This window comes from Giraffa tippelskirchi, chromosome 1, assembly GCF_054371585.1.
Source record: "Giraffa tippelskirchi isolate mGirTip1 chromosome 1, T2T-mGirTip1v1.2.pri, whole genome shotgun sequence".
In the NCBI taxonomy this organism is placed as follows: Eukaryota; Metazoa; Chordata; class Mammalia; order Artiodactyla; family Giraffidae; genus Giraffa; species Giraffa tippelskirchi.
Genome location: NC_137275.1, coordinates 107,193,171 through 107,218,102, shown reverse-complemented (window position 1 = coordinate 107,218,102; position 24,932 = coordinate 107,193,171). Strand labels below are relative to the sequence as shown.

Sequence of the window (24,932 nt, the reverse complement as noted above, 5' to 3'; positions counted from 1 at the left end):
TATCTGGGTCATTAAGATCTTTTTGGTATAGTTCTTCTGTTTAGTCTTGCCACCTTTTTTTAATATCTTGTGCTTCTGTTCGGTCCATACCACTTCTGTCTGTTTTCTTTTTTACCTTTTTATTTCTCACACTTTGAACCAGCAGTGGTTAAGAATCTGAGCCACCAGGGAAGCCCAAGAATGAAAGGAACTCAGATCCAAATATTTTTCTCTTGCAAAGTACAGAGAATATGGGGGGAAGTGAAATTTGGGAATTTGTTTTCGTTCCTTTTCCTCCACCTTTTTGGTCAGTTACCTTAGTTCTTCACCTCACTTTTTCTTTCTCATCTGGCTTTAGAAGGAAGATAATTCGATTGACTACACAGTGTTGGAGAAGGAAATGGCAACCAGCTCCAGTATTCTTGCCTGGAAAATTCCACGGACAGAGGAGCCTGGCAGGCCACAGTCCATGGGGTTGCAGAGAGTTGGACATGACTGAACATGAGTACATACACAATATTGGAGTAGATTGCTAGAAGGGACCAAGATCTGGATAACTTTAAAAAGTGGCTACATGGAATTCTATTCAAAAGGGATGGTCCAGCCAATTTCCCTAATTACACTGTGGAATGGATTCCCTGTTTGTAAAACAGTAGACCTATGTTCAACTGACAGGAAGGATGGAGGTTTAGCCCAGTGCATGTATATATGTATTTTTGTGTGTTTGTCTGTGTATGTTTTTAAATTATATGTATTTAATGCCTAATGAGAATATCTCAGACGGTCTCCTACTTTCATGTATTTTTTTTAATTTTACTTGTAAAATTGTGACCATTTTTCAATTCAAAATGAGGAGAACCTTAAAAATTAATTAAAAAGACATTCTCAGTAGTCTAAGGTTCAGGGTGACTTGGCAGAGAAAATTAACGAATGGTGAGATAACAGTGCTGGTATGCTTGGCTACTGTGACACTGTCCATTTGAGTTTCCCTTAGTTGAATTTATAAGATACTATATAACTCAAGAGAAAGACTGATAATTATTAATATTCTGCTTGCTTTTTATATAGCCTCTTGAAGACTATTTTGGTTAATTATTTTGAAGTTCATAGGAAGGAACCTTCATGATCTGACTTTTAAACAAGTAGGGTTGCAACATAGAGCTATGACTAAAAATTAAAAAGGAAGTTTGAAATGATCTGTTTGTTTTGGTTTCTCTTAAGAAATTTTTTTTTTTGGAGTATAGTTACTTTACAGTGTTGTGTTTCTACTGTACAGCAGGGTGAATCAGCTATAGGTATACATGTATGCCCTCTTTTTAGGATTTCCTTCCCATTTAGGTCACCGTAGAATATTGAAAAGAGTTCCCTGTGCTATACAGTCGGTTCCTGTGTGTGCTTGTGCTCAGTTGCTCAGTTTTGTCTGACTCTCTGCAACCCCATGAACTGCAGCCAGCCAGACTACTCTGTCCATGGGATTATTCCAGCAAGAATACTAGAACAGATTGCCATCTCCTTCTCCAGGAGATTTGACCCAGGGATCAAACCCCCCTCTCCTGTGTCTCCTGTGTTGGCTGGCGGATTCTTTACCACTGAGCCACCTAGGAAGCTCCACTGAAGATTCTCATTAGTTATCTATTTTACACATAGTATCAATAGTGTATATATTTCAACACCAATCCCCCATTTCATCTCACCTCCCACATCTCAGTCCAGGTGTCTGTCAGTAAAATGAATCACTTTTCAGTCAAATGGGTGGTCAGCAATATAATTTTTTTAAGATGGGAAGCTGAAAAACACTGTTGCCAAACAGCATCTGCAGTGTTAACATCTATATGGAACATCTTTCTTTTTCCCAAGGGATGCAAATGAGAAGAATGAGGGCAGAAAAATGCACCTGAATAAAGCTTTTCTAAATGGATGGAACAGAGAGCATTCCCAGAGGCAGGTCAAGTTCAACCCAAGAACAACTCTCTCAGTGCTTTCACAACTAGTTAAAACACAAGACCAATAGTACCTCAGCTCTCAAATCAGTGTGGAAATCCAGCAGAAGGTTGTTAATATCGATATGGTTAATATACATCAAATAGGATTCCTTTAATTTTCTGAATCGAAAAATTCTGCACAGTGTTGACATTTCCTTACTGAATTCCCAGGATTGTTTGGTTTCAAAGGCTGTCGGGCTCAAGACGCATTTTGTTTTAAATAATCCTTCATAAAAAATTCAGCTTTCAGTCTAATATGATTGAAACTCAGCTTGAGTGTGTTTTATAATGCATTGAACTGGAAAGACTATGGGCACTGAATTATTCAAAACATGATAGGCGAAGGAGTGATATGTGGGGAGGAGATGATCAAAGAAATCAGTGAGACTTGATATATCTTGTTATCTCATTTTATTTAGCTTTTAGAACTCCTCCAAATATTAGAGAAAAGAAATCAATATCAATTTTCACCTCTGTCACGTTCCACACTTCAATTATTAATGCATGTCAAGTTTGACCACAGTTCTCTATACCACCTGCTTTGCAATAATATTTCTGAGCCTTTATTAAAAATGTAAAATTGTCATTGAATTTCCAAATATGATTCTCCAGTGGCTAATTCGGCTTGTTTTATTAATAAGCAAGTTCTGATGAGTAATACTAATTTAATACCCTGCATGTAAGATTAAATTATAAATTATTTCAGCTGAAGGTGATGAGATATGACTCTGATTTGGTTTTTGGGCAATCACCTTCCTGAACTAACCCTGCAAGCACAGTTCTTGGGAGAAACCAGTACTATAGATAGTAGCAAATCTGATATTATTTTACATGTCTCCTTTGGCAGTGGAATACACACACACACACACACACACAAACACACACACACACACACAAACATGATGGGTGAAAAAGCATACATGCATACCTTAGATGTTTGCATTAATTTCTGAATACGATTCTCCAGGAAGAAAAAAGCTTTACTAATGATTTGTATTTTTATAGTTTATTATTTTATCCATACTAAAGCACTTCAGGAAATCACTTGCTGTTTTGTTGTTCATGGAATCCTTTCAATTTTGAGTTGCTAAATGTAAATTGGGCCTTCCCTGCTGGCTTAGAATCCACCTGCAATGCAGGAGATCCAGGTTTAACTCCTGGGTTGGAAAAATGCCCTGGAGAAGGGAATGGCAACCCACTCCAGTATTCTTCCCTGGAGAATCCCATGGACAGAGGAACCTGGTGGGCTATACTCCATCAGGTTGCAGAGTCATGACTGAGCTACTAAGCACACATGCACAAATGTAGATTGAAATAATAATTAATAGTCCTTGGCCATGAAAGACTAAGTTACAGAGAAACTGGTGACTGGAGGTGAGAGATGCCATGCAATTCTTCTCTGCTCAGTTCAGTTCAGTCGCTCACTCGTGTCCGACTCTTTGCGACCCCATGAATTGCAGCACGCCAGGCCTCTCTGTCCATCACCAACTCCCGGAGTCTACCCAAACCCATGTCCATCGAGTCGGTGATGCCATCCAACCATCTCATCCTCTGTCGTCCCCTTCTCCTCCCGTGGTTGTAATAAGTCAAAATAAAATAAACATGTTTGCATTTCAGAAAAAAGCCTCTAAAACTGTATATCAACAATTTTTTTTTTCTTTTTTTTCAGTTTTTTTTCTTTTTCTTTCATTCTTTTTTGTTATTGTTGCTGTTACTGTATTCTTCCTGGAGAATCCCATGGACAGAGAATCCTGGCAGTCCACGGTCCACAGGATTGCAAAGAGTCAGACAGGACTGAAATGACTTATCATAGCAAGAAGATCTCAGCAGCACAAGATGCTCAGCAGTGATTTAAGTCCTGAACTTCCTTGAAAGAGATGATTTTTGTCCTAAAGCAGTTGTTAGCATTTTAGGTATCATAGCTAAAGAATAGCAGCTATCTACAAGGGATTAGTAACACGGACAGGAACTGTAAGTTTCACTCGATTTTACAATATGTGACTTGTTAACTGAAAACATCAATTCTTATCTGGATAAGAGTTTTTCATACTCTAAAGGTATAAACTCTTCTTAAATTAATCTTCTCAATGGGAATCTTAATGAAAATAATTGTTTTGAATATATTTTAAATTTATTTTAACAATTTTAAGCTAATTTTAATTTGAACTTTTATCTTGCTGCTGCTGCTGCTAAGTCACTTCAGTCGTGTCTGACTCTGTGCGACCCCACAGACGGCAGCCCACCAGGCTCCGCTGTCCCTGGGATTTTCCAGGCAAGAGTACTGGAGTGGGTTGCCATTGCATTCTCCAAAGTTTTATCTTATTTATACTTAATATATTATCTTATTTTAATAATTTTAAAATAGAAATATATGGGCTTAGGCAAAATTCTGAGAAAGAATACTAATAAGGGACTGCTAGACTCTTCACAACTACTTGCACTCATCTCACATGCTAGTAAAGTAATGCTCAAAATTCTCCAAGCCAGGCTTCAGCAATACTTGAACTGTGAACTGCCAGATATTCAAGCTGGTTTTACAAAGGCAGAGGAACCAGAGATCAAATTGCCAACATCTGCTGGGTCATCAAAAAAGCAAGAGAGTTCCAGAAAAACATCTATTTCTGCTTTATTGACTATGCCAAAGCCTTTGACTACGTGGATCACAATAAACTGGAAAATACTGAAAGAGATGGGAATACCAGACCATCTGACCTGTCTCTTGAGAAACCTGTATGCAGGTCAGGAAGCAACAGTTAGAACTGGACATGGAACAACAGACTCGTTCCAAATAGGAAAAGGAGTATGTCAAGGCTGTATATTGTCGCCCTGCTTATTTAACGTATATACGTCATGAGAAACACTGGGCTGGAAGAAGCCACAAGCTGGAATCAAGATTGCCAGGAGAAATATCAATAACCTCAGAAATGCAGATGACACCCCCCTTATGGCAGAAAGTGAAGAAGAACTAAAGAACCTCTTGATGAAAGTGCAAGAGGAGAGTGAAAAAGTTGGCTTAAAGCTCAACATTCAGAAAACTAAGATCATGGCATCTGGTCCCATCACTTCCTAGGAAATAGATGGGGAAACAGTGGAAACAGTGTCAGACTTTATTTTTCTGGGCTCCAAATTCACTGCAGATGGTGATTCCAGCCACAAAATTATAAGACACTTACTCCTTGGAAGGAAAGTTATGACCAAACTAGATAGCATATTAAAAAGCAGAGACATTACTTTGCCAACAAAGGTCCATCTAGTCCAGGCTATGGTTTTTCCAGTAGTCATGTATGGATATGAGAGTTGGACTGTGAAGAAAGCTGAGCACTGAAGAATTGATGCTTTTGAACTGTGATGTTGTAGAAGACTCTTGAGAGTCTCTTGGACTGCAAGGAGATCCAACCAGTCTATCCTAAACTGATGTTGAAGCTGAAACTCCAATACTTTGGCCACCTCCTGCGAAAAGTTGACTCATTGGAAAAGACCCTGATGCTGGGAAGGATTGGGGGCAGGAGGAGAGGGGGACGACAGAGGATGAGATGGCTGGATGGCATCACCGACTCAATGGACATGAGTTTGGATAAACTCCTGGTGTTAGTAATGGACAGGGATGACTGGCGTGCTGTGATTCATGGGGTCGCAAAGAGTCAGACACGACTGAGCGCCTGAACTGAACTGAGACTCTTCACATGTCAAAATATCTTAGATATCATAGCAATTATGTGTCAATGCACACATGAATAAAGAGATCAGTGAAAAAGATTAGAGTTTTGAATTAGACCCAAATACATTTGGAGGTAAAAATACAATAGTCAGAATTTCAAATCAATGGCAAAAAGATAAAGTGAATATTTTTAAAAAATTCTAAAATTTACAAAACAAATACAATCAACCCCTCTTGAAAATCCTAAATCAAAATGAATCAAATGCTTTAATGTAAGATGTAATATATGCTTTAAAGATGTAAAAAATGCTTTAAAATTAAATGCAAAAAAAAATGAAGTTTTGGCACAAGTGAAATGAGAAAATTCTTCCTAAGCAGGATACGTTTTTGTTTTTTAATTTAATATAAAATACAAAAAAAAATACATGCAGAAATAATTCTACATGGGATAAAAAAATTAAAATATATATCCAGAAATTATTAACCATATATACAATGTAAAAGATATCATTTCTTTTGTTTCAAATTCTCTCTTAAAAATAAAAAATTGAATGAATCATATTAAAGACATATATATAAAATCCATAAACAAATACAAATCAAATCATACATATGGGAAGATGTTCAAACTTAATTATATCAAAAGGGTTTCAGTTAATGTAAAAAATAACTTTAATTAGATGTGATAAATATTTATCAGATACTGGTCGTTGAGAATGTGGACAAAAAATTCACATGGACTATGAACAGGACAGAAACTGTTATTAGGGCTTCCTTGATGGCTCAGCGAGTAAAGGAGACACAGGAGATGCAGGTTCGATTCCTGAGTCAGAAAGAGCCCCCGAGGGAGGAAATGGCAATCCATTCCAGTATTCCTGCCTGAGAAATCCCAAGAACAGAGAAACCTGGCAGGTTACAGTCCATGGGGTCACAAACAGTGAGACACAACTGAACAACTAAGCACAGACATAGTAGCTGTTAGTACAACCTCAAGGGCAATAGTTTGGAGTGAAGTAAGTCAGAAAGAGAAAAACAAATATAGTATATTAACTATCTATATGGAATCTAGAAAAATGAACCTATTTGCAGGAAAGAAATGGAGATGCAGATATAGAGACAGGACTCATGGACGCAGTAGGGGAAGGAAAGTGTGGGACAAACAGAGAAAGTAGCAGCGACATATATACACTATCTTGTATAAAACAGATAACTGTGAGAAGTTGCTATATAACACAGGGAGCCCAGCTTGGCACTCTGTGGTGACCTACAGGGGTGCAGTCGGGGAAGCAGAGGGAGGCTCAAGATGGAGTGGTGCTGGTTTAGTCACTAAGTCGTGTTCGGCTCTTGTGACCCACGGACTGTAGCCTGTCAGGCTCCTCTATCCATGGGACTCTCCAGGCAAGAATCCTGAAGTAGGTTGCCATTTCCTGCTCCAGGGGATCTTATCGACCCAGGAATCAAACTCCGGTCTCCTGCATTCCAGGCAAATTCTTTACCCACTGAGCTAGGAGGTAAGGTGACACGTGCATAATTATGACTGATTTGGGCTGTTGTATGGCAGAAACCAACACAAAACATTGTAAAGCAATTTTTGCCAAATTGAGAAATAAATTAAAAAAAAAAGAGAATGATATTTTGGCAATAAATATCAGTATCAGCATTTTAAATGCATGTAGTACCTGACCATTAAATCAAATGTAATATCAACAATTCTACACCTAGAAACTTATATTTGCACATATTCAAAAACATATATTTATTGGAAATGTAACTGTCATAGAAAAGCCTGGGAATCTCATGAAAGGAATGGATATTAATTTAGATATAAATTTATAAAGAGTGTTGTGCAAAATGAGAAAATTTAAGAAATCTATATGGACTGGTATGGAAATATCTTTAAGATATTGCATAGCAAAAGCAAGCAAGTGATACATATTTAGAAAGAAACAAATATATATAGAGAGAATATACTTGCATCTGCAAAGATTATTACTAGATGAAAATTAAGAAACAAATTTAGGTTCAACCTCTGAGAATGAGGACTAGAAGAAGCTGAGAGAAAAACAGAAAATTCATTTTAAATTTCACCTCATGCTATTTGGATCTCCTTGGGGATCATACAGTAAAGAAACTGCCTGCAATGCGGGACACCCAGGTTCCATCCCTGGGTTGCGAAGATCTCCTGGAAAAGGGAATGGCAATCCACTCAAGTATTCTTGCCTATAGAATTCTGTGCAGAGAGGAGCCTGGTGTACTACAGTCCATTGGGTTGCAGAGTCGCACTCTACTGAGAGAATACAGTTTCCTAGCATTCAGTTTTTGCTTATGCTATTTATTATTATCTATTTTACTTCAGTTTCATTGTAAACACTGAAAGTATAAAAGTAAAAATGTTGTCTATAATGTGAATGCAATACAGTAAAGGCAAGTCATACAGAATTATGTATTTTAAACTGTATAAGTAAAAATGTTAACTTAAGTGACAAGATGCTAAGTAAAGATTACACTGCCTCTGAAAAAGAATAAAAAATATAAATGCATAAGTTGATGAAAAATCAGAATAACTGTATAATAATTTACTTGTTAATTCATTACATATTAATCTCTTGCTATATAGGCATTACACCATTCTAGGTACACTGATAAGTTAATTATAGACTTCATATTCTAGTACGTAGGTAAACTGTTATTATACCCTGGTTGTATAATTATAATTACCATAAACTCTTTGAAGAAAGAGAAATCAGAATCAAATTTTAAAATGACTTCTGCATTCTAAGGAAATGCAACCTGATGTCAAATTACTCCCTTCATGGTGGATGATGCACTTATTGAATATGAGATATGATGTTTCTTCTCCAGGGCATCTTCATAGCATAAGTTAGCTCAGAACTTCTTAAACTGTAGATTAATGGGTTCAGAATGAGGGTTGTGACTGTGAAAAACACGCTCAATAATTTGTCAAGGGGAAACGTCTTAGCAGGTCTTACATACGTGAAAATACAGGGAACAAAAAAGCAGACAACCACAGTGATGTGGAAACCACAGGTGTGGAGGGCATTCTGCCTCCCTTTCTGAGTCAGATTCTTCAGAGATTGCAGGATGACTCCATAGGAGATGAGTAAGAGCAGAAACACAATAGTGCAGATCAGTCCTCCATTGGCCATAACAAAGATTCCAATGAGATAGGTGTCAGTAGAGACGAATTTCAATAAGGGGTACATGTCACACACAAAGTGATCGATGACATTGGGGCCACAGAATGGGACCCCATAAATAGTGCTAAGTTGAATTACTGAGTGCAGAAAACCTCCAAACCAGGACACCGCCAGCACCACAACACATACCCTCTGCCTAATGATCACCAAATAACGCAAGAGCTTACAGATGGCCACATAGCGGTCATAGGCCATCACCAGCAGAATGAAGACCTCTGATCCAGCAAAAAAGTGTTCTGTAAGCAGCTGGGTCATACAAGATTCAAAGGATATGTGTTTTTCCTCGAATAACAACTCTGAAATCAATCTGGGGGTGACAGAATTGGAGTAAGTGACATCCATACATGATAAGCTAGCAAGAAAAAAGTACATTGGTGAGTACAGGTTCTTACTGACAGCTATAGTCACTATAATAAACAGGTTGCCTACCAGAGTCAAAAGGTAGATGAACAGCAACAAAAGACAAAGGACTTTCTGCTCCTTTGGATTCTGTGTGAGACCCAGAAGGACAAAGTAGGTTACATCATTTCTTGATTCCATCTAATCTGAACAGGAGCTGACTTCACATATTAAAGCAGTTTACCTAAAAAAAAAGGGGGGGGGGTATAACAATTAAAGGGGAAAAACGCTAAAAATCTATAGAAATAACGTTTTATTTATCCATTCATTGGAAGAATGTCAGTAGAACATGCAATTGTGTCTAATGTGTCATAGACATTTTGATTACCAATTTGAATAGGCATAGCTTGTGTTTTTGTTTTTGTTTTTTTAACCTCAGTGATATGACACAGAACAAAGAAAACAAGCAATTCCAGACACATGTATGAAGTTCCATTAAATCCACACAGCACTGAGGAGTCAGAATATAAGAGTATATCAAGTAAGTATCACAGAAGACCTTCAAGAGGAAGTAATGCTTCAGCTGAGTGTAAAAAATAATTCAAAGTATAAAGAAATAGAAAGAGAAAGTCATGAAAAGGTGCAGCATTTATAAAGACACAGAGTATAATACATGAAACACACTCAAGGTAATACACATAGTCAGTGGGTAGATGAATGTATGAACACAAGTTCCTTGTCTTGAATTGTCTCAAAGCTCCCTGACACTTTTTCAGTCTTTAGGTAGATATTTCCCTTTTCTGACCAATAAACTATACTGCAACAGTCTAATTTTGTATTTCTAATCCTTATCTTTCCCCTAAATTTCAAATGTTTATTTACAACATATCTAATTTTGAATTCCAATTGAATAGCAATTTACTATTGTAAAACATAACTTCTAAATTTTCCACAATAAACATGAGCATTTTCTAAGCAAAATTTAAAGAGGCATTCCTTATTTGTCTCATTAAATGCTATAATTTTCATGTTAATATTCAGAAACAAAATTTCAGTACTCTTAACTCATTTTTTACTCTCATGAGAATTAATAAATCCTACTAACTCTATTTTCAAAATACATCACAAATGTGATCATCCCCTACTTAATTTCCTCCTGGTCCACTCTAATAGCCTCCTACTAAGTCTCTCCACATTTATATTGGCCTCAAAAGTCAATTCTCCTTAAGCAGATCAAATTGTACTTTTTAATCTTATTCTGATAACATCACTCTACTTCTCCAAACTCCTACAGTATATTCCAATCACACACTCATAGTTTAATGTAACACATTTAATATTTACAGTAGCAAGAACTGTAATCCTTATTTCATAAGTGAAAAAATTAAGGCTCAGAATATCTAATTCATTTTCTCATGTACACATTTTTAAGTGATATACCTAGAATTGAATCTGTTTGATTGATTTCAAAGAAATTAACTTTCTTATATAATAAAGAAAGTCACATCTGTGAGTCTGGTTCCCACTATTTAATGTTAGTATTACCTTCTGGAGGCTTGTTCAGAACCTGAAAAATAACTTGAAGTTATTCATAAACACTTGGAATTGTTTTTCATCCAGTTTGACAACAGAGGAAAAAAGGCTGCCTTATTACTTGAGTGTATAGTTTATTTGACTTTCTGTCCATTTACTTCATGGAACCTTCTAATTACTCAGGTCATTTTTATGCGAAGTGTAAATTATTTGAAAGTAATTCCATGGTACACACACTGAAAAACAAGTTCATTACATTAGGAAATATATCAAAATGACCAGTAAATCCTACATATACATAGAAGAAATCAGCTAGCTATTTGGCAGGGAAATTATTCACAAGTAAGTTCTTTCCTACTAACTTCAAAAAGAAAAATAGCATTTGACTGGTCAGTTATTTTCACTCTGTCATATAAACATGACCAGATTAGTTGACTGAGATTTTGAAAGACATTCCCATGATTCTTTTTAAGTCATGTTATAAGTCTAAGAAAGGACCTCCTGAATGTTTTATGCCAGTTACTAAGCAAATAGCATCTTCTTCCTATTAGAGGTGAAGATCATGGGATATTCCATCCCTTCCAGCTTCAATTATCACTGAGTCTTGGAATGTATTCAAGGCTGATTCTTGTTTAATTAATTCACTGGGATTTTCCACAGAGGTTTTAAAGAACATCTATAGGGGCTTTCCTGGTGGCTCAGTGATGAAGAATTCACTTGCCAATGCATAAGATGCAGGTTTGTCCCCTGGTTTTAGGAAGATCCTCTGGAGAAGGAAATACCAACCCATTTCAGTATCCTTGCCTGGAAAATCTCATGGATAGAGGAGCCTGGAAGGCTACAGTCTGTAGGGTGGCAAAAGAATCAGGCATGACCTAGGTACTAAATAACAACAAAAAATATGTGAAGATATTACGAGAGCAAAGCATGTAATTAATGTCAGAAAGGTACAACATGCAAAAAAAAAAAAAAGTAGCTTTAGAATCACTATGAGGCTGCTGCCAATAAGGATAAAATATAGACCCACTCATTTTGATCTAGTGGAATTATTAATATATTCTCCCCTGCCATGGAAAGAATATCTTTCCTTTTATTTAATACTAGATTCAATCACCTTAAAATTTGGTTAAATAAATAACAGTTATACTAAAAATAAAATTAAATGTTTTCAGGTTTTAGATGTAATAACTAATAATTTATCCAATTATTAGTTGTTTATAAAAGTCAGGGCACGCCTCTTATGCCATCATCTGTGCTACGAGTTAGGACACAGTACTTAATAAAAGCAGCGGAAAAATCACGTAAAAAATATTTTCCTGCATGGATATTATAATCGTCAGACAATAAAAAAGGAGACATTTAATAAAGTAGCTATAGTCTTATTCAGGGCTCATAATGTAAGAAATAGAATAACGTGACAGAAAAGAAGAGATAGAATTCTACCATGGATAATATAATCAGAGGAGACCCTTCTTAAAAGGTTATGTTTAAGCTGTGATTGAAAGGTAGAACGTTGCTGTCATTAGAAGTGTTACAGAGAATAATACTAAATAAAAATTAATAAAATTATCTCCTGTCATCAGAGATGACAGGATCTATACTCAGAAAAATATAAACTTTTCACAGGAATTTTTATGGCAGTACTATGTTATAAAAGGACTTGTGAGAGTGTGCCCTCTTGTCTTATTCTAGATTTTAATGAGGAAGATTTCAACCTTTCTATATTGAGGATGATGTTAGCTGTATATCTGTAATATATGGAGTTTCTTATGTCAAGGTACATCTTTTGCTAATTACTTGAGAGTTTTTTTTTTTATGAAATGATGTTTCATTTCTATGTGATAATGAGCAACTCAAGGAAAAATTAAGAAAATAATTCCACGTATAAAAGTATCAAAAAATAAAATATTTAAGTAAACTTAATCAAAGAGACAAGTCCTGTAAACTGAAAACTACAAAAGGTTACTGAGAGATATTATGGAACACACACAAATATGAAAAGACATTTATGATCTGGGACATTTAAAAGTATTAAGTTGTTAATACTACCTCAAGTAATATACAGATCAAAATAGCAATATTGATTTTGCAGAAACGGAAAAATCCATGCTAAAATTCATATGGAATCTCAAGGACTCCAAATTGCTGAAACAATTTTGAAAAGAAGAAAGCTGGGGGTCTCATATTTCCTGACTCTAAAAGATATTATACAAAGCAATGGTAATCATAGCACCAGTATTCGAATGAAGATGGATGGTGGACTAATGGAATAAAATAGAAAGTCCAGAAATAAACCTGTGCTGCAATTCATGGGGTCACAAAGAGTCGGACACGACTGAGCGACTGAACTGAACTGATATGTCTTTAGATAATTTTCAACAAGGGTCCCAAGAGTATTTAAAGGGGAAAAGATATTATAAAAAGTTATAAGAAGGCAATCACATAAAAGCAATTATCATATAATTTGACTTACATGAAGAACTTAGACAATCAAACTCATAAACAGATAGTAGAATGGTGGTTGCCTGGGGCTTCATGAGCTTAAATGTAGAGTTTTGTTTAATGACTGAAATTTCAGTTTGGGAAGTTGGAAAAGTTTAAGAGTTGGATAGTGGTAATGTTTCTATAACAAGTCTGTGTCACTTTAAAATGATTAAAATTGTAAATTTTGTTATGTATGTTGTTGTTCGGTCGCTAAGTTATGTCCAACTCTTTGTTGACATCATGGACTGTAACACGCCAGGCTTCCCTGTCCTTTTTTAATCTCCTGGAGTCTGCTCAAAGTCATGCTTATTGATTTTGTGATCCTATCTAACTATCATCCTCTGTCATCCCCTTCTCCTGCCTTCAACCTTTCCCAGAATCAGGGTCTTTTCTATTGAGTTTGCTCTTTGTATCAGGTGGCCAAAATATTGGAGCTTCAGCTTTAGCATCAGTCCTTCCAAAAAATGTACAGGATTGGTTTCCTTTAGATTTGGCTGCTTTGATCTCTTTTCTGTCCAAGGATCACTCAAGAGTCTCCTCCAGCAACACAATTCTAAAGCATCAATTCTTTGACACTCAACCTTCCCTATGTATATAGGAGCACAATTTTCAAAATAAATGTAAGAACTAATGGACTTCCCTAGTGGTGCAGTGGATGGGAATCAGCCTGCCAGTGGAGGGGACATAGGTTCAATCCCTGGTCTGGGAAGATTCCACATGCTGCAGAGCAATTAAACTCATGCACCACAACCACTGAGCACATGCTCTAGAGCCTGAGAGGCATGACTAGACAGCCTGCATGCCACAACTACTGAGGTCTGAATACACCAGGGTCCTGTAGCCACAACTAATTAGCTCCAGTGCTGCAATTACTGAAGCCCAGGCACCCTAAGGACAGTAAGTCACAACTACTGAGCCCTCAGGCTGCAAGAATTGAAGCCCATGCACCTAGAGCCTGTGCTCCTCAACAAGAGAAGCCACAGAAATGAGAAGCCCATGAACCACAACTAGAGAGTAGCTCCCACTCTCTGAAAATATAGAAATCCCACATGCAGCAAGGAAGACTCAGTGCAAGCAATAAATAAATAAAACAGTATATGTGTTAGTTGCTCAGTCATGTCCAACTCTTTGCAACCCCATGGACTGTAGCCCACCAGGCTCCTCTGTCCATGGGATTCCCCAGGCAAGAATACTGGAGTGGGTTCTGTTCCATGTCAAAAAAAAAAAAAAAAAAAAAAATGAAGTCAGTTTCGTAAAAGAAAAAAAAAAAAACTAAGGTGACTTCATTAATTGGTTTATGATGGAAACATAAAATATAGCTTGATAACATAAAGCATATGCAAATATCATGGCTTCAGATAAACTTGAGTAACTTGTTTAAGAGTTAAATATGTCAATCTAATGGCAAAACCATTGAATAAAATCCTCTATTTTTTTTTAATTTTTATTATATATTATAGTACAGTTGACCAACAATATGTTAGTGTCAGGTCTAAATCAAAGGGACTGAGTTATACATGTATATATATCTATTTTATAAAATTCTTTTTTCAATTTAGGTTATTACAAAATATTGAGTAGAGTTCTCTGTGTTATAGAGTAGGCCCTTGTTGATTATCTATTTTAAATATACTGTTTATATGTCCGGAAAAGGCAATGGCAACCCACTCCAGTATTCTTGCCTGGAAAATCCCATGGAAGGAGGATCCTGGTAGGCTGCAGTCCGCGGGGTCGCTAAGAGTCAGACACAACTGAGCGACTTCACTTTCACTTTTCACTTTCATGCATTGGAGAAGGAAATGGCAACCCACTCCAGTGTTCTTGCCTGGAGAACCCCAGGGACGGCGGAGCCCAGTGGGCTGCCGTCTATGAGGTCGCACAGAGTCGGACACAACTGAAGCGACTTAGCAACAGCAGCAGCAGCAGCAGCAGCAGTGTGTATGTCAATATCCAAGTATTATGTAATCAACTTGAGCAGCCTGCCAGGCTCCTCTGTCCATGGAAGTTTTCAGGCAAGAATACTGGAGTGGGTTGCCACTGTCTGCTCCAGGGAATCTTCCCAATCCAGGGAGCAAACCCAAGTCTCTGGCATCTCTTGCATTGGCAGGTGGATTCCTTACCACTAGTGCCACCTGGGGTTGTAATAAGTCATAATAAAAGAAACATGTTAGCATTTCAGAAAAAAAATCTCTAAAACTGTATCCTAACACATTTTTTTTTTTAGGTTTTTCTTTCTTGTGTGTGTGTGTGTGTGTGTGTGTGTGTGTGTGACTATATTTTTCTGGCAAAGTCCATGGACAGAGAATCCTGGCAGGCCACGGTCCATACAGTTGCAAAGAGTCATACAGGACTGAATCAACTTATCACAGTACATGGCAAGAAGATCTCAGCAGCACAAGATGCTTAGCAGTGATTTACGTCCTGAATTGCTTTGAAAGAGATGATTTTTTTTCCTAAAGCAAGTGTCACGTAGCATTTTAGACGTCATAGCTAAAGAACAACAGCTATCTGCAAGGGATTAGAAACACGGGCAGGAACTACAAGTTCCACCCAATGTTACAATAGGTGACTTGTTAACCGAAAACACCAATTCTTATCTAGATAACAGGTTTTTTTTTTAATATATATACTCTAAACGTATAAACTCTTCTTAATGTGAATCTTAATGAAAATAATAGTTTTGAATATATTTTAAATTTATTTTAACAATTTTAAGCTAATTTTATTTTTATCTTATTTATACTTAATCTATTATTTAATTTTTACTTTTTTTTTTAAATAAATTTATTTATTTTAGTTGGGGGCTAATTACTTTACAATATTGTAATAGTTTTTTGCCTAATACTTACAGGCTTAGGCAAAATTCTGTAAAAGACACATGATACAGGGTGCTCAGGGCTGGTGCACTGGGATGACCCGGAGGGATGGGATGGGGAGGGAGGTGGGAGGCGGGTTCTGGAAAGGGAACACATGTACACCCATGGTGGATTCATGTCAGTGTATGGCACAACAAATACAATATTGTAAAGTTAAAAAAAAAAAGATAAATAAACTAATTTAAAATAACAAAAACAACAATAACAAAATGCTAATAAGGGACTTCTCGGAGAAGGCAATGGCACCCCACTCCAGTACTCTTGCCTGGAAAATCCCATGGACGGAGGAGCCTGGTAGGCTATAGTCCATGGGGTCGCTAAGAGTCGGACACGACTGAGCGACTTGACTTTCACTTTTCCCTTTCATGCACTGGAGAAGGAAATGGCAACCCACTCCAGTATTCTTGCCTGGAGAATCCCAGGGACGGCGGAGCCTGGTGGGCTGCCGTCTATGGGGTCGCACAGAGTCGGACACGACTGAAGCGACTTAGCAGTAGCAGCAGTAGCAGTAATAAGGGACTTCTAGATTCTTCACATGTCAAAATATCTTAGATATCATAGCAATTATGTGCCAAGGTGCACATGAATAAAGAGATCAGTTAAAAAGATTAAAGTTTTGAATTGGACCCAGATACATTGGGAGTTCAAAATACAATAGTCAGAATTTCAAATCAATGGCAAAATGATAAATAGGTGAATATTTTTAAAACATTCTAAAATTTACAGAACAAATAAATCAAACCCTATTCAAACTCCTAAATAAATTCAAGATGAATCAAATGTTATAAGATGTAAGATATGAAAAATGCTTGAAAAATTAAATGCAAAGGAAAAAAATAATTGAAGAACTTTTGGCACAACTGAAATGAGAAAATTCTTCCTAAGCAAGATAGATTTTTTTAAAATTTAATATAAACTACAAAAAATTTTACATGCAAAGATAACTCTACATAGGATAAAAAGTTTAAAACATTTAACCAGAAAATATTAACTATATATACGATGTAAAATAGACAATTTATTTGGCTTAAAATTCTCTCATAAAAATCAAAAATTGAATGAATAAGATTAAAGACATATATATAAAATCCAAAAACAAATACAAATCAAATTAAACATGTGGGAAGATGCTCAAACTCAATTATATCAAAAAGTTTGCAGTTAAAGTAAAAAATAACTTTAATCACATGTGATAAATATATTTATCAGATACTGGTTCTTGAGAATGTGGTCAAAAAAATTCACATGGACTATGGACAGGACAGTAGCTGTTAGTGGGGCTTCCTCAATGGCTCAGTGAGTAAAGGAGACACAGGAGACACAGATTTGATTCCTAAGTCAGGAAGATCCCCTGGAGGAAAAAATGCAACCCATCCCAGTATTCTTGCCTGAAAAATCCCAAGAACAGAGAAGAGTAGGACACAGTTGAATAACTAGCTGTTAGTAAAACCTCAAGAACGACAGTTTGGAGTGAAGTAAGTCAGAAATGCAGTACTTGAATGCAATCTCAAAAATGACAGAATGATCTCTGTTCCTTTCCAAGGCAAACCATTCAATATCACAGTAATCCAAGTCTATGCCCCAACCAGTAATGCTGAAGATGCTGAAGTTAAACGGTTCTATGAAGACCTACAGGACCTTTTAGAACTAACACCCAAAAAAGATGTCCTTTTCATTATAGGGGACTGGAATGCAAAAGTAGGACTTCAGGAAAAACCTGGAGTAACAGGCAAATTTGACATTGGAGTACAGAATGAAGCAGGACAAAGGCTAATAGAGTTTTGCCAAGAGAACGCACTGGTCAGAGCAAACACCCTCTTCCAACAACACAAGAGAAGACTCTACACATGGACATCAACAGATGGTCAACACTGAAATCAGATTGATTATATTCTTTGCAGCCAAGGATGGAGAAGCTCTATACAGTCAGCAAAAACAAGACCGGGAGCGGACTGTGGCTCAGATCATGAACACCTTATTGACAAATTCAGACTTAAATTGAAGAAACTAGGGAAAACCACTAGACCATTCAGGTATGACCTAAATCAAATCCCTTATGATTATACAGTGGAAGTGACAAATAGATTTAAGAGACTAGATCTGATAGAGTGCCTCATGAACTATGAATGGAGGTTCGTGACATTGTGTAGGAGACAGGGATCAAGACCATCCCCATGGAAAAGAAATGTAAAAAAGCAAAATGAATGTCTGAGGAGGCCTTATAAATAGCTTTGAAAGAAAAGAAGTGAAAAGCAAAGGAGAAAAGGAAAGATATTCCCATCTGAATGTAGAGTTCCAAAGAATAGCAAGGAGAGATAAGAAAGCCTTCCTCAGTGATCAATGCAAAGAATTGGAGGAAAACAACAGAATGGGAAAAACTAGAGATCTCTTCAAGAAAATTAGAGATACCAAGGGAACATTTCATGCAAAGATGGGCTCGATAAAGGACAGAAATGGTAAGGAACTAAGAGAAGCAGAAGATATTAAGAAGAAGTGGCAAGAATACACAGACCAACTGTACAAAAAAGATCTTCAAGACCCAGATAATCACGATGGTGTGATCACTGACACTCACCTAGAGCCAGACATCCTGGAATGTGATGTCAAGTGGGCCTAGGAAGCATCATTATGAACAAAGCTAGTGGAGGTGATAGAATTCCAGTTGAGCGATTTCAAATCCTAAAAGATGATGCTGTGAAAGTGCTGCACTCGATATGCCAGCAAATTTGGAAAACTCAGCAGTGGCCACAGGACTGGAAAAGGTCAGTTTTCATTCCAATCCCAAAGAAAGGCAATGCCAAAGAATGCTCAAACTACTGCACAATTGCACTCATCTCACACGCTAATAAAGTAATGTTCAAAATTCTCCAAGCCAGTCTTCAGCAGTAACTGAACCGTGAACTTCCAGATGTTCAAGCTGGTTTTAGAAAAGGCAGAGGAACCAGAGATCAAATTATCCAACATCCTCTGGATCATCAAAAAAGCAAGAGAGTTCCAGAAAAAAACATCATTTTCTGCTTTATTGACTATGCCAAAGCCTTTGACTGTGTGGATCACAATAAACTGTGGAAAATTCTTAAAGAGATGGGAATACCAGACCATCTGACCTGCCTCTTGAGAAACCTGTATGCAGGTCAGGAAGCAACAGTTAGAACTGGACATGGAACAACAGACTGGTTTGAAATAGAAAAAAGGAGTACGTCAAGGCTGTACATTGTCACCCTGCCTATTTAACTTATATGCAGAGTACAGCATGAGAAACGCTGAGCTGGAAGAAACACAAGCTGGAATCAAGATTGCTGGGAGAAATATGAATAACCTCAGATATGCAGATGACAACCCCCTTATGGCAGAAAGTGAAGAAGAACTAAAGAGCCTCTTGATGAAAGTGAAAGAGGAGAGTGAAAAAGTTGTCTTAAAGCTCAACATTCAGAAAGCTAAGATCATGGCATCTGGTCCTATCACTTCATGGCGGATAGATGGGGAAACAGTGGAAACAGTGGGTGACTTTATTTTTTGGGGCTCCAAAATCACTGCTGATGGTGATTGCAGCCATGAAATTAAAAGACGCTTACTCCTTGGAAGGAAAGTTATGACCAACCCAGATAGCATATTTAAAAGCAGAGACATTATTTTGCCAACAAAGGTCTGTCTAGTCAAAGCTATGGTTTTTCCAGTAGTCATGTATGGATGTGAGAGTTGGACGATGAAGAAAGCTGAGTGCTGAAGAATTGATGCTTTTGAACTGTGGTGTTGGAGAAGACTCTTGAGAGTCCCTTGGACTGCAAGAAGATCCAACCAGTTCATCCTAGGGGAGATCAGTCCTGGGTGTTCATTGGAAGGACTGATGTTGAAGCTGAAACTCCAATACTTTGGCCACCTCATGCGAAGAATTAACTCATTGGAAAAGAGCCTAATGCTGGAAGTACTGGGGGCAGTAGGAGAAGGGGATGACAGAGGATGAAATGGCTCGATGCCATCTCTGACTCGATGGACATGGGTTTGGGTAGACTCCTGGAGTTGGTGATGGACAGGGAGGCCTGGCGTGCTGCAATTCATGGGGTCACAAAGAGTCGGACACAACTGAGCGACTGAAATGAACAGAACTGAAGTCAGAAAGATAAAAAAACAAATATAAAATTTATCGTATCTGTATGGAATCTAGAGAAATGGTTTTGATGAACTTATTTGCAGGAAAGAAATGAAGACGCAGATATAAAGATGGAACTCGTGGATGCAGTAGGGGAAGGAAAGAGTGGGACAAACAGAAAAAGTAGCATTGACATATATACACTACCTTGTATAAAACAGATAATGGTGAGAAGTTGTTATATAACACAGGGAGCCCAGGTTGGCGCTCTGTGGTGACCTACAGGGGTGGAGTCCGGGGAGAAGAGGGAGGTTCACGATGGAGATGGTGCTGGTTTAGTCACTAAGTCGTGTCCGACTCTTGCGACCCCATGGTCTGGAGCCTGTCAGGCTCCTCTATTCATGAGACTCTCCAGGCAAGAATCCTGGAGTGGGTTGCCATTTCCTTTTCCAGGGGATCTTCTCGACCCAGGAGTCTCCTGCATTGCAGGCAGATTCTTTATCAACTGAGGTATGAGGCAAGGTGACATTATGTATGATTATGACTGATTTGGGCTGTCGTATGGCGGAAACCAACACAATATTGCAAAGCAATTTTCCTTCAATTAAAAAAATAGATTTTAAAAAAAGGGAATGATATTTTGGCAATAAATAACAGTATCAACATTTTAAATGTATATACTACCTGAACATTGAATCAAATGTAATATCAACAATTCTACATCTAGGAACTCATATATACACATAATAATAAAAACAACAAAACATACATTTATTGGAAATATAACTGTCGCAGAAAAGCTTGGGAATCTCATGAAAGGAATGGACATAATTAATTTTGATATAAATTTATAAAGAGTGTTTTGAGAAAATTTAAGAAATATATATGGACTGGTATGGAAATGTCTTTAAGATATTGCATAGCAAAAGCAAGTGATAGATATATAGAAATAAACAAATATATATACATATAGAGAATACCCTTGCATCTACAGAGATTATTACTAGATGAAAATTAAGAAACAAATTTAGGGTCAACCTCTGAGAATGAGGACTGGAAGAAACTGATAGAAAAATAGAAAATTCATTTCATATTTCATCTTGTATTGTTTGGATTTCCTTGTGGCTCAGATGGTAAAGACAATGCCGGCAATGCGGGAGACCCAGGTTCCATCCCTGGGTTGGAAAGATCCCCTGAAAAAGGGAATGGCAATCCACTCCAGTATTCTTGCCTAGAGAATTCCATGGAGAGAGGAGTTTGGTGGACTACAGTCCATGGGGTCGCAAACAGTCAGACTCCACTGAGCGACTACAGTTTCCTAGCATTCAGGTTTCACTTATGCTATTTATTACTATCTATTTCACTTCAGTTTCATGGTAAACACTAAAAGTATAAAAGTAACAATGCTGTGCATAATGCGAATGAAATACAGTATAGGTAAGCCATACAAAATTATGTATTTTAAGCTATATAAGTAAAAATGCTAACTTAAATGACAAGATGCTAAATAAAAATTACACTGTCTTTGAAAAAGAATAAAAAATATAAATGTGTAAGTTGGTGAAAAATCAGTATAACTATGTAACAATTTACTCGCTAATTCATTGCATATTAATTCCTTGCTATATAGGCATTACACCATTCTGCTGCTGCTAAGTCGCTTTAGTCGTGCCCGACTCTGTGCGACCCCATAGACGGCAGCCCACCAGGCTCCTCTGTCCCCAGGATTCTCCAGGCAAGAACACTGGAGTGGGTTGCCATTTCCTTCTCCAGTGCATGAAAGGGAAAAGTGAAAGTCAAGTCGCTCAGTCGTGTCTGACTCTTAGCGACCCCATGGACTGCAGCCTACCAGGCTCCTCCGTCACTGGAGTGGGGTGCCATTGCCTTCTCCGGACCAACTTACAGGTCTTCATTTTTTAATCAATTTAACAATCTCCGTGGCCAAAAGCTGGGCCACACCATTCCATTCCGCTGGCGTTCACTGTATGACAACTAATGAGCCAGCCCAGGGAGACAAGGAAGAGAGATAAAAGGTCACAGGCTCACACCCTCCTTCATTTATGAACATGCAGCATCACACCATGATGGTGTTTTGGCAAATCGCACTGTCCGCAACCCCACAGGTGACGGGAAGCACAGTTCCACAGGCAGCAGAAAGATGCGCAGCCCCTCCCACATTTGCTGGGGCTGACACCCCCGTCCCGACAGCTGTCCCTGAGTGGCCAGATAGCTGGTGACCAAGTTGGACTCCACCCCGTGCCAGAAATGAACCTCACATGGAGGCAGGCCCTAAACCTACTCAGCCCCTCCTTCTGGAGCCCCCGTGTGACAGCAGAGCCACAGCGCAGACACCTATGGGGACAGCTCTTCTGTTCATGTTGCCTCACCACCCAACCTCCTCACGTCCACCTGAGGTCTACTACACAAGATCAGGGATCACCTCCTTGCTCAGGGAGGCTGCCATGCCTTGTGCCACTGATGCTTTAGGAAACACTCCATATGAACACACGCTACACACACAACTGTCAACATACACATTTAATGCCGTCCAAGCTGGGTTCCTATTGCAAAAGGAGACTCATGCAGCAGCATGACCTTTGCAGGAGTCACATGGGGTTAGAGTAGCTGGAGCCGCTTCCCAGCCATCCATTAATAGCCACTGAGATAGCAGACAGGCACTTGGAGCAAGATGCCAACCTCACCAAGTTCTCCCAACCCCTGTGCTCACTGCCACCTAAAGACAGCCTGCCCTGAACCATCTACACAGAACAGAGGACTGTGTAAATGCTGCACTGAAATGCCTAGTGACAAGGTGGAAAGAGAAGAGAAGAGGAGATGGACACAGAGAAAGGAGGCTTGCTATCTATGTGTGGGTTATCATCACTACTCCAGTTTGGGGGTACGAGTTAGGTCACAGGAATTTCACCCACATTTCAGTTTTCTTTAGATGTAGATAGAGCTATTGCCACACAAAAAAGAAAGTCCTGTAATAAAATCCTATTGGAAAATTACTGCACTGAACGCATTCCATTGCTTTTAGAAGCTACTGCGTCACAGCCCAAAGGCCATAACGTGATTCTCACTCAGTCCCTCACTCACGCATCTGTCCACCAGTCTGTTCAGAACACAGAGATGAAACTGCAGGCTCTGGAGTCATCTATGTGAGACGGCACCCCAGCCCCACCCCTTCCTCAGCAGTACAGGTTCTCTCTGCCCTACCTCCCTCGCTTGTGAAACGGGAGTATCAGTAAGGCGTCCATCCTATTGTTGCAAAGGTTAAAGGAGACAAGATACATAAAATCCTTAGAACCCAAAGTATGTGCTCCCTCTGGGTGTCTATATTCATGTAACAAACATTTCAATCCAGCTAGCTACAAACCACAAGGGCAGAAAATCTGTCTTCAAGGAATTATTCCAGTAAGAAGACAAGCTGTTAAGGAACTTCAGCAGCAAGACAACCACGACTGTTGTCAGACAGGAAATACAGACCAGGTGCGTGGAGAGAAGACTCCCTCCAGCTAAGCAGGTCACAGAGGATTCTGAAGAGATTTCCCATGAGAAGGGCCATCAAAGATGAACAGGGTCTGGACAACTGGTACTGCGCATCTGTGGTGAAACACTCCAGTTTACAGATAAACCATGAGGGCGTCCAGTAAAATCCATCAAGCAGATGAGCAGAAGCACTTGGGGCTGGGTTCTGGAAGACCTCGGGAGCCTGACCAAGGAGCTGTGCCTTTGGCTGTTTGCAAAAGAAAGCCATCAGAGGCTCAGCAGGATCAGAATTATCCTCTTTATTTACCTAAGTTATGTTTCTGATAGATACGTCATTCAGGCAGAACTTGGAACTACTCCCTAGGACATCAACTATTGTAACTAAAGAAAACTGCATGTGACTTAAAAACTGTCAGACCAGAAGGCTTCATCTGACAACAGAGTTTAGAGTATATTTAACTTGTTCAGTCTTGGAAGCAAAACTGTTGCCTAATTATCACTTTGAGAGGCAACCAAAGCTTTAATGGGCCATCCTGAGAATAGAATGGAAAAGGAAAACAAATGCGAAGAAAATTAAGAAATCTTCCCCCACTCAAACCCCAGAGCCCCAAATGAGGTCTCCTTAAGACTTCCACCTTATTGATTTACTACCAAAACATCACAGTGTGATTGCTATGTCAGTGAAAAGCATCTTTTCCTCGTCTAACCTAATTCACAGCGATCAAATTCTCACGTGTATGAGACACTGTCCACACAAAGTTGTAGCTGCACTAAGAGAAGAGACAGTGTCCAAAAAGGTGGATGGATGGACATGGGTGCTGAGAAGAAGGAAAATGGGCAAAGATAACATCCAAGAATAAAGAAAAATCAACCCAAAAAAACTTCAGGTTAAAGTGTTCAGTCATTTTTAAGCTTTGCAGAGGCATACACCATTAAGGAATAGATAAAAACTAGGAAGTTATTCTTGTTGCTTTTAAAACTCAGATTAAATATCTGTTAAAAGTACTGATTCTGTAATTCTGATGAGTACCACCCAGGCAGCTCTGCATTATGACATAAATAATAGCCTTTGCTCAGAACAAACATGGCAGAAGTATCACTCACATGGTCTGTTGTCAACGCAGCACACAGGTGAAAATGGTCACAGGAAATGTCATGATTGCTCACTGAACATATGTACTTCTCTAAGTCATCGTATCTCTCTTCATACAGCGCTGGAAGTGAAGAGCAAGAATTTCCCAATGAATGGACACACAAGGATGGGATAACTTGAAAGGAAGA

At 38.3% G+C, this 24,932-nt stretch overlaps 1 protein-coding gene and 1 long non-coding RNA gene across 51 annotated transcripts in view; one reads left to right on the top strand and one right to left on the bottom strand.

Moving 5' to 3' along the window:
* Positions 1 to 13,545, top strand: part of LOC145506786 (uncharacterized) — a 107,803-nt gene extending 94,258 nt beyond the window's left edge. The window contains exons 6-7 of one of the 2 annotated variants that reach the window (XR_014054336.1): positions 9,616 to 9,717; positions 12,402 to 13,545. This is a non-coding gene — a long non-coding RNA (uncharacterized LOC145506786). Of the gene's footprint in view, positions 1 to 337; positions 1,176 to 9,615; positions 9,718 to 12,401 lie in introns of those variants that run through there. The other variant, XR_014054338.1, reaches the window with a different exon arrangement.
* LOC145506319 (olfactory receptor 4A47-like) overlaps positions 1 to 24,932 on the bottom strand; it is a 162,726-nt gene that overhangs the window by 30,635 nt on the left and 107,159 nt on the right. For 18 of the 49 annotated variants that reach the window (XR_014053800.1, XR_014053790.1, XR_014053811.1 and 15 more), the window contains 2 exons: positions 24,756 to 24,865; positions 9,267 to 9,420 (listed from right to left, as the gene is read on the bottom strand). Coding sequence is in view for 7 of the 49 variants with exons in the window: in XM_081490697.1 (XP_081346823.1) it covers positions 8,448 to 9,377 (930 nt within the window). In the remaining 42 variants the exon portion in view is untranslated. Of the gene's footprint in view, positions 1 to 2,355; positions 3,529 to 3,608; positions 3,829 to 7,672; positions 7,802 to 7,935; positions 9,421 to 23,852; positions 23,899 to 24,755; positions 24,866 to 24,932 lie in introns of those variants that run through there. The other 31 variants (XR_014053824.1, XR_014053809.1, XR_014053827.1 and 28 more) reach the window with 12 other exon arrangements.